Raw genomic sequence first — 11,065 nt, 5'->3', positions numbered from 1 at the left:
AGTCATAAAAGAATACAGAGTCCCAGGCAGAAGAGACTGATCTATCAGATATCAATTTATGTCATGACAGGTTGGCATTCAGTATACAAAAGTAGACACAGGAAAGGGGCAAGTTGGGGATGAACATGCCTTGATCTTATAGAAACTGTTTGTTAGATTCAACAGCATGAGAAAATTGATTTAGAAACGCATGATTGGAGGTTTTGCCATTAGCTTTCACATTTTTTTTCAAGAATCTCATCAGTTAAGTGCAACAAAATAAAATGTTTATTATTTCAAAGAAATATTTATTTACAGAGACATTTCTAAACATACATTGAATGGGATATAAATGAGGCTTGGTCCATTTTGGATGGACCAAGTGTCTGAAACAAATCAATGGACATTTTTAATTGAAAATTTCATACCGAGTCCTCTTACAACTTAATGCAACTACCTAACCAGGTAGTTGCGCTTAGTCTGAAAATCTACTTCATTACTATTCTAGGTCTTTGGAGGGCGGCACCATACTAAAAATACAGTCTTCAATATACAGAAACTCACAATACAATATTTAAGCTATAGGAACAGTGAACAACGTTTGGCTAGTGTTTTTCTTTTTGACTAGAAGCCCAAAATAAACAGAAGCTTAGTAGAAAAGAATTACAAATTCAGGGATTTGTTCAGAGCATCAGAACTATTGTTCCACCCCAAAATTTACTGTGGTTATGCTATGCTTTCTTCATACAACAGTAACAATTTCAGGGAGGAAAGCCATTATGTGGCAGTCTTTGTTGCTGCTATTGCTAAATAATTGCTGATCTACTGCAAGTTTCTTAGAAATCAGTAAATCTAATCTATCTACTCTCTAAACAAACTTCCAAGCCCTGCTACACATTACATATAGCTGAATCCTAATGAAATCAGAGCTCATCACAAAACTGTAGACTAGGTTCTTCATGTAGACAGTAATAATAAGCAGGCGACTAACATGAAATGTATAGTAAACATGGCAATACTGACATTCAACAGAGAAATAAAGGGAATACTCAGCTGATAATGGAAGCGGGAGAAAAAAAAATTCAGAGCTGGAGGAAAGATGGTTCTGCATAAATTTGGAGGATGTGAGCTTTAAAGGCCATTAAACATTGCAGCATCAGAGATAACACTGAAGTTCCCCGGCCAGGATATTGAAGAGGAATGCAACTTGGATAAAAAGCGGATGGGCTGGCTTTATGCCTTATCGTTTCTGATATATTCTTTACACAGTTTTCTTGTTGACAATGTTTTTACAAAGCAAGCATTACAAAGAGCATTATGAAGCCTCACTCCATGATCCGATGCTGGCCATAGGAGCAATAATTTGGCTCCAAGCCTCTCCGGGTACAGTCAGTAATGTCTGTGTCGCAGGTGTTGCAGTGACATCCTGTCGCAACTGGGTAGGAATAAAAGGATTCCGCATGACCAGCACATCCTGGGATCTTTACAGTCTCATATACAATTGACGTGAATGTGCAGACATTCTGGACATGTTTCTGTGGAAGGATTATATTAACTCGATCCTAATTGCAAGAGAAAACAAAAGAAATGTTAAACTTAAATGGCCTTTCTGAAGTAGTAAATGCCAACATGTTGTTATTGCTAGGAACAGATCTAAACCTAATATTAAGCAACTTTATCATATTATGGAACATAATATTTAACAATTTGTTAAATCAGATCTAAGTCACATTTTAGGGTCTGCAATAAATAAAAATGTTTGTTACAAGGCTGTTTGCTACAGTTCTGTATCTAGGAGACAATGCGGTATGCAATTTGCAATGCGGGAAAACATGCATCTCCTGAAATTGAACAACAGTTAAAATACTGACAAAAATAAGAGAAATAAAAGTATTTCCCCAAAAAGCAATAATTTATTTATTTGTTTATTCCAGGTGGAGTCTACATTTCCTTGGAGTTCATGCCAGTAAGTCAACAGAATCCAGGAAACTGCTGATCTCCATCACTTGCCTCATATAAGAAATATATTTGTATTTGCATCTGATAAATATATAAATATTACTTTTATCTTCTGTTTCATAAAATATATCTTCAATGAGGAGTTAGGAGCCCAAAAGCATTCTTACACTAGGAGACCTGTTAAAAATGCCACATCATTCAGAACTATACAAACAAGGAATATCTCTCTAGCCTCTTGGCTGTTAGAATTTTTATTTCAACATTAAACCCTACTGATTTAAAGAAAATAATTTCCAGGAACTTGAGTTAAGGTTTGACATATGAAGTGGCAATTTTGTCCGTGCTTGAAATGCCATTCTTTCCAAATAAAATGCATAGAATTGCTCTGTGGAGAGATCTATTCAAAAGGATTTTACACGGGACTAGTTTTGCATGTGTCTTAAAATCATATCACTTGTCATTTGATAGTTACAGCAGTTATGTTTCTGAACTTGACTGAAATATTTGTCAGAATTGTGAATTATGGCTTGTACCTAAAGTGTTTCGGAAATACTTTACTTCTTTTTAGCCCCCCCGCCCCCGACCTTCCTGGATCCTTACCCTCGTGAAGCAGTAACCAGAGCACCAGGTTGCATTCACCAGAATACAAAAGCCACATTCTTCCTTCTCCACAGCTATTGTAATATTGGATAGTTCACAGGAATGACAATGAATCATTTTCCAGCAGGAAAATAAGATAACATAGAAAGTGGTTGCCTTCATCCTGTAATTCAAATCCAAGAATTTAGGAACACTTAAACAGAGGGATGCACATTTCCACAGATCTCTAGACATAGTCAATTACCATGTCTGAACAGGAAAATTATTTTAGAATTACAGTTAGACAAGAATAATCCATACAGTACTGTGCTTATATGTAGGAAAGAGAAGATCATTTAACACCCGAATAATTAAAAATAGCAATAGATGAACATCCTTTTTATTCCTAAGATGAATTTTTTAATAAAGAAAACAATTAAATGAGGCAGAAAATATTATTATTAGTAATTTTAAAAAGCACACACTTTTATAAAGAGTTTGTCATTTGCTATACAATATAAGTTAAGAATCTAATGAAAAAGTACCTGTCCTAGACTTGCTGGAATTAGCTGCTGGAATTAGTTGCTGAATGCAGAAAGACTCCAATGTCCTTTTTATACAAAATCAGAAGTAACTGACACCTGAAGGATTTACAGGGGATTAGACAGCTGACATTATTTTTAATCCTACTGAAAGAGCATGAACTTAGAACCAGACACCAAGGCAAACCTTGTAAAAAGAACACCATGAACATTATTTCTGTCATGCAAATTACCAGTAAAAAAAAAGGCTGCGAGAAAACATGACAGGACCTCTTTATATATTGTAACAGGGCTATTATTAGCAAAATGATAATAATGCAGTTAGAGTATCTTTCCCCAATGTGGCCTTTGTGATATGTGCTGGGACTGCAGAATTCTGAGACAGAATGGCTATATGAAGAAAAGGATGAAGCTGAATAAGCAAGAACATATTGTACAATAATAGAAAAGTGAAAATTGTATGAATTACAAGCATTGGTAGTTTTTAGCAACTATGCAGATGTTGTCTTTCCTTTTCCCCCAGGATGCTTTAGGATGGAATGTTATTACTTTCCAAATCCAGCTATTAAATCCTCTATTTGCTAGTATAAATATTTAAGCTGGACTTTCTAGAAAATCAGAAAGAATGATCAAATCCTGAGGTTAAACTGAGGTTAAACTCTGGACCAAAGTTATGGTTTCAGATGAAATCTGCAAAGTTCTGGCCCTAAATTGCTGCATGGTACTGTCTTGTCCCAATCGATTGTGCTAAGCAGGAAAGCAGTTTGAGTTATGTCGAAGTTCTTGAAAAGATACAAAAGACAGACAGAGGGTTAAACAGGAAAAGGATTCAGATGTGAAGTCCCAGATTCAAATAGCAAAACCAAAGGCAAATATAAATAGAAAGGAGATGATAGAATCAAGAACATATGAGTTTGATAGACATTATAGGCTATTTAATCCAACACCTTGCCCAGAACAAAAATCTTCTAAATCAATTTTGAGAAGTGGCTGTGAAAGTTTGTGTTAGCACTGTGAAGAAGCACAATCAGGAGTGCTAGATAAAAATTATAGGTTCTTCATTACAAGTTTTGCTGAACTCATAGCCCCTATATAGTTCATGAATTTGGGTTGATTTGGTTCCTTTTTGAAAAGTGAAGGGAAGTGTTTGTTACTTAATTGTTTCATTTAAACAGATAACTTCAGATGCTACTCAGAGATCCATTCTGCTGCATGTTATGGAAATTACACATGTTGTTAGCTGCGAAGTCATGTCCGATCCATCGTGACCCTATGGACAATGTTCCTCCAGGCCTTCCTGTCCTCTACCATCTTCTGGAGTTCATTTAAGCTCACGCCTAGTGACTCCATCCAGCCACCTCATTCTCTGTCGTCCCCTTCTTCTCTTGCCCTCAATCTTTCCCAGCATTAAGCTCTTCTCCAGTGACTCCTTCCTTCTCATTAGGTGGCCAAAGTATTTGAGTTTTAGCTTCAGGATATGGCCTTCTAAAGAGCAGTCAGGGTTGATCTCCTCTAGGACTGACCGGTTTGATCGCCTTGCATTCTTCTCCAGCACCATAGCTCAAAGGCCTCAATTCTTTGGCGCTTGGCCTTTCTTATGGTCCAACTTTCACTGCCATACATTGCAACTGGGAAGACCATAGCCTTGACTATACACACTTTTGTTGACAGGGTGATGTCTCTGCTTTTTAGAACTACACATACTTTGGACATATTATTTCAGGAAACTGAATTCCTCAGGATAAGACTAACCCACTGAAATAGGGAAACTTTAGCAATTAAACTGCTTCAGGATCTGGATATTAGAAGCATAAAATCCCAAGAAAACTTGACTGTCTACCATAATTTGGAGTATCTGCAAACCACAAAGAAGCTACCTTAATATTCAATAATGGAAAAAGTGAAAAATTCTAAGTGAAAATTATTTGTTTAAAGGTGCCACTTAAAACATGAATCTAATTTAAAGCCCAGTGTCTACATTCAGTTCTACCACTAGCATTTTTCTATGATTTGCTGCCATAGCATCTAATTTTATAACAACAGAATGGTTTTTCTCTATAGATAACCCAAACACACTTTCAAGCCTAGAGCACTTTTAGAAACCTTTGGCAATAGTGAGTTAGGAAATTTAAAAAATGGGCAGAAACATTCAATATAATATGTATTTTTAAGAAACAGCTGCTGAACAGCCTATGCCAATTCTTGGTAAACTGTTTTCATCTTTTAACAAAACTATTCCATATAGGCTACATTTCCTAATTCAACTTTAGCACTAACTGTGAACATTCAATATAGTACTTTAGTTCTCCTGTCCATAATGATGCTATTTCAAAAGTACATGATCTACAGCTGTCCAATTTCAGACTTGCTTTTGTTTCACTTCTGGTTTTTGAATTACAGAAAATAAGCAGTCCTGCGTTTATTTTGAAATGGTAAAAAAAAGGCTAGGCATATTAGACTGGGGTAGCAGGTATAATATTTAACATTCAATTTAAATCTCACTATGTATGATAACATGATTCTTGTCATTACAACAATGTAAATGTTAGGCTTGATACAATAAAATGCAATATCTTCCCTATTCTCTCTCCCCCCCCCCCCCCCAAGTTTTATATTGGTTCTAAGGCCCTTGGATATAATAAACCAAGTATTCAGGGATTCATTTTAAGACCTTAGAGATTTAGGATCGTGACAATGCTTCATGCTTTAGATCTTGTAAAATTGATATATTTCTGGTAAATTGAATAGTGTTTATATTTGAAAGCTGTCTTTCATTGAAAATGTGGAATACGGCACTCATGTGGATTTTGAAAGAGGAAAAAAGTCTATTAAATTGCCATGTGGTAGAGAAAAATGAAAAAAAAAAGTCTAGATTTAGAGCTTTATGTTAAAAAACAAGTAGATAGAACAGGCAGAATGTGCTTTAGAAAGAGATCAGAGGTGAGGTTCACTCAGTAGGTTTAGCCAAATCAGATATTCTGCTTGGGAATTTAAAAAATATTTGGAATGAAAAAGTCCTCTTAACTACCAGATAACAGCAAAGAGAGAGAAATCTTTAAATTTTGATGCCGTCTCATGATTGTTGGGATATTTGCAATCCTGGTCTGTGACAGCTAGTTGAAACTAAAATGTGACATATTAGTTGCCATATAAATCATCTATGCAGAGAATAAACTTCTGAAGTAGATTTATTCCTACATAGTATACTGCACTGTTCTGTTTTGGATTCAACCTCACATAGCTGTAGAAACTTCTCCACCACATACATTCAATCATTGATTTGTGCTTTAGATTGTAAGCCGCCCTGAGTCTTTGGAGAAGGGCGGGATATAAATGGGATTAAAAAAAATAAATCTCAAATCATAAATGGTAACAAAAGGGAGGACAGAACAAAAAGTGTCCTCTTTTTGTGTTTCTCTGACCTTATAATGAGGATGTGACTTATTACTTGATATATTCATTGAAATAATGCATAACCTACCCATTATTCTAAAGACTCAGGGCAATATATAAGAAACATAAGTTGCAATATAATATATAAATAAGTACTTTATTGAAATATTATGAAATATTCTGCAGGGGTGGCAAAATTATTTGATTAGAAAAAAGAGTGATTGGAAACTCTTTTTAAACCTCTTGCTGAAAATGGAAAAATGAACTTATGATTTATGGGTTTGGTGATTATGAAGGTTAGAATATGGAAAAAAGGAGCCACAGAGAGAGAGGATAAAATATAAATACATTTGTAAGGGACGCGGTGGCTCAGTGGGTTAGGACGCTGAGCTTGTCGATCATAAGGTCGGCAGCTTGGCGGGTCGAATCCCGAGTGCTGCGTAACAGAGTGAGCGCCTGTTACTCGTCCCAGCTTCTGCCAACCTAGCAGTTCGAAAGCATGTAAAAATGCAAGTAGAAAAATAGGGACCACTACGGTGGGAAGGTAACAGCGTTCCGTGCGCCTTTGGCGTCTAGTCATGCCGGCCACATGACCACGGAGACGTCCTCAGACAAGCGCTGGCTCTTCGGCTTTGAAACGGAGATGAGCACCGGCCCCTAGAGTCGGAAACGACTAGCACGCATGTGCGGGGGAACCTTTACCTTTACCTAAGTGTTGTAATGAAGAATGGAAGCCCTTCCTTCCTTCCTTCCTTCCTTCCTTCCTTCCTTCCTTCCTTCCTTCCTTCCTTCCTTCCTTTCTTTTTCCCTCCCTCCCTCCTTGTTTCTTTTCTTTTCTTTCCCTAACCCTGAAGTGCTTTTATTCTGTAAAACATTTTAATAGAATTAATTAGTAAAAATATTTAAAAGAATACTATAAAATATTCAACAAGATAGCAGAATAAAATCATAAAACATCTCAACAAAAACAAGAAAAAAAATCAGAACTAACTAAACTAGCACAATATATTGAAATTCTCATGCAAGTAAACTGATTTTATAATTTGATGCTGAAATTACATCGGCATCTGTGCTAATCAGATTTAAGTAGAGAAGTAGAGAAAAAGTCCACTTCCTAGATTCCATAGGTGAAGAGGGGGTGGGACAGGGAGGGGGACCAAATGACAAAAGTATGTTGTGACATCACAATGCAATTGGTCTTTGGAACACCCAGTATGAAAGGATGGGCTTTGCACTGGGATGCACATTTTGTCATTATTTATACAGTTTGTGCCAGACCCCCATGCCTAAATGTCTAATTTCTTACTAAAAAGGACGCACAAAAAATAGCGTCCTTTACAGTGCGTACGGTAATGATTCCAGGAGAAAACTCCTATTCCTTTTTTTCTGCAAGCAAACAAGCTGTTTTTTTAGTGTTGGTGAGCTGAGCACTGAAAAGCAAAAGAAACTAGTTGTAGAATCTAATTCTTGCCTATCACAGAGATTTAATTCCAATTATATCCTTCAAGGGGTTTGATGGCTCTTTTGTCTGACATTTACATGAGTCTGCTGGGTGAGGTCATCCATTGGCACGAGTTGAGAAACTACTAGTTGTACATTTCATCCCTCTAAGTTACTGGTTCCCAACCTTTTTTAATACCCCGCACCCCTAGAATGTTTCTGACATATTCTCACACCCCTTACAAAAGTTCAAAATAACAGCAACAAATTATGCATATACACTATAATTTTGAAAATCGAGGTTTTCGAACCCCCTGGAATATCGTCTCACAGCCCTGGTTGGGATCCCCTGCTCTTAGTGATGCCCCTGTTTTGGTATCGTGAACCTGGAAGGAAGAGAAAAGACTCAGATTCAAATCTTGTAAGACCAAATAGCTATTTTGGGACCATCTGGATACGGACTTTTTATCTTTGTTTTTTGGATGGGGTTGCGCTGCCTCAAACAGATCTGGTGCACGATTTGGGAGCCCTTCCTGATACACGGTTGAAGTTCAGAGTGGCATAGAAAGGCTCTGTTGTCATCTAGGATCACTTAGGTAAAGGAGAATGCCTTTTGCTAAAGAGTTGAGCAAATCCATTGGCAATGGCGCACCCTCCCTGGGTAAGGACACAGCTCAAGTTCAACGGTGGCTCTTTTTAAAGATCAATTATTGCATCAACAAATTGCTCTTGAATATACACCACATGGTAGAAGGTTTGAAAATAGATTTTGCTGGCAAGTCTCTCAGAGTTTGGGGAAAATCTGATTTCCCTTATCATTTTTTTTACCATATCTGTCAGGAGAATCAGAGAAAACGGGTGCTTGGAAAGAATGCCTCTATGGCTATATTTGGACAATGACTGGAATTTCCCTATGCTGATTTAACTGTGCTGTGTTTTCATTCAGAAAAAAAATCCACTAAATCCCAGGTCACCTCGAGTGAGGAGATGTTTGGGTTTCTGTTGGATTTTCATAGGAAACCATGGCATTATCTGCAGAATTTTATCCTTGGACCATATCGAGTGGCCTAAATGTATTATTACTGCCACCTGGTGGCTGATTACAGCACACACCAAACTTGTTAGGTCTACAAAAACCATTGCTGATATGAGGCAAGGTAAGAGTATGTCACCACCATATGAATGGAGATAATATATCTTTGAAGGTCCATAAAATGGGTAATATGCTAGAAGCGAGATATTTCCTGGCATCGGAACCCAGGGACAGGAAAAGGTTCTATTTTGTGATATTCCACAGCACAATTGCTATGTGGGATATCCTTTCCTAAGAAAAAGATATATACTAAAAGTAGTTTTGGATTTTAAAAAATTGGGCAAACATAATAAGTAATAACATGTCTGGCTCTCTAGTTGCAAAGATGTTAAATGAAATAACTGCTGAGATGTTTGACATTCCCTTTTTAGAAGATGTCTGCTGCACATACTATAATTATAATATCAGAATATAGCAGTCATTTCCGTGATTGGTATCTATAAAGCAGGTTTATATAATCTGAATTTTCATTTTATTAAAATGTATAAACAACACCATTTTTGCTGTCATTATTTTCCAGAAATAAAGTTTAAATATTTCTAAAGAAACCTACTTTGGTTTTCATTACTCTAAGAAAATACAGAAAAGCTAAGATACAATAACCAAATAGCTCTCATGGTTTTGAATTCTACTCTTAGGTAAAGATGAGAGAGGATTTTTTGGTGATTCATCAGAGTTTGAGGATTTTGTAAGGAGACATTATTGGAAATTGGGGATTTGATAAATACTCAATTCTTTCCATTTTGTGAATGTTTTGTTAGACCTTACTTCAATGACTACTTTCTCTAATGGTGAAGTGTGACTTTCTATAATGGTGAGGTATGAGGGCCTTCCCCCTTAACTGAGATCTTTGAAGTCCCAGGACAGTTTTTCAAGTTATATTTTTGTTTATTTATTGAATTCCTATCCTGATACAATCAATTGACTCTTGGCAGTTTACAGTCAATACAAGGAAATGACAATTTAAACATATACATAGAATTCAGTATCAAATCAATGATAGCAGGTAAAAAAGAATGAAATAATAAACAAGGTATAATCAATTAAGTCAATGCAATCATGAAATATTCATAATAACTCATTATTTGTCATCTTTCTAAAGGAAGGGAAAAGTTTGATCTCCAATGCTTAATCCATGAGTCAGTCAAACAATGCCTATAAAATATGTGACAAAGTCTGAAAAAAGCAACAATGTCATATATACTGTGCCCATCTTTGGGCTGTGCAGAATGTTAAGCAGCCATTTTGTTTCATGAAGTTTCAAGAAATAACTCCTTGAAGCTGCTTCATGAAGCAACAAAAGCCCCTCAAGGTATGTCCATTTTGCTTAGTTTGTCTACCACCTTCACAGCTTTTTCCAGTGCTTGAAGGAGGCAGGCAAGGTTTTTCATTGCAGAAATATCTTTCAGCTTTTGCAGGTACTCAAAAGGCACATTATTTTCCTTGCCTTTGAGACAAAGCTCCTTTTTAAGACAAACTAAAGCAGCTTTGTAAGGCCTATTAATGTTAGGACAATTACAATCAATAACTTTAGCAGACTATACTAGTGCCATCTAGTGGTAACTATAAGAAGACTGAAGAATTTGTAGACTAGAAATAAAGGCTCTAGTTCAGGCATGTCAAACTCGCAACGTCACGTGACGTCGCGCGACGTATCGGAACTTTTTCCCATTGCCGAAAATGGGATGGGCGCAGTTTCTCTGTGACGCTCCGGCCCGCGGGCTGGCAGTTTGACACCCCTGCTCTAGTTGAACCTTTAACCTATTTTAATAATTGTTCTTTTACCAATGTTTGAGAGATCTGGACTAAATCCAGTGTGTTTTGTTTACTGGTTTCTTTGGGCATCCTTACATGGCATGCAACACTAGAGAGTGTTTATATTCAAGATTACTCAAGAGTTATCAAAATATCTTCAAGCGAATTTAAGAGTTTCTTCCTCACCATGTTGTACATCTGGTTACAGGAGTCATGAACAGCAGGCATATCAGCAAATTCTGGCTATTTATCTTTTTTTGATTTCTTCTGCTTAGGCCTAGATCAAGGTTTATATATTTTTTTAACCAAGTTACCTTGGTGCAGG

General features: G+C 36.6%; 1 protein-coding gene across 1 annotated transcript; it reads right to left on the bottom strand.

Moving 5' to 3' along the window:
* Positions 1-1,304: 1,304 nt before the first annotated feature.
* On the bottom strand, positions 1,305-2,772 carry FSHB (follicle stimulating hormone subunit beta; the record flags this gene model as incomplete). The annotated part of the gene is made up of 2 exons (XM_081328948.1): positions 1,305-1,541; positions 2,539-2,772. The coding sequence occupies 2 exons, from the start codon at positions 2,770-2,772 to the stop codon at positions 1,305-1,307; spliced, it is 471 nt and encodes a 156-aa protein (XP_081185074.1).
* Positions 2,773-11,065: the final 8,293 nt, after the last annotated feature.

This window comes from Vipera berus (genome assembly GCF_964194415.1).
Source record: "Vipera berus genome assembly, chromosome: 1".
NCBI classification, from domain to species: Eukaryota; Metazoa; Chordata; class Lepidosauria; order Squamata; family Viperidae; genus Vipera; species Vipera berus.
The sequence above is the reverse complement of the archived record's forward strand: the minus strand, read 5'-3'. Positions and strand labels throughout refer to the sequence as shown.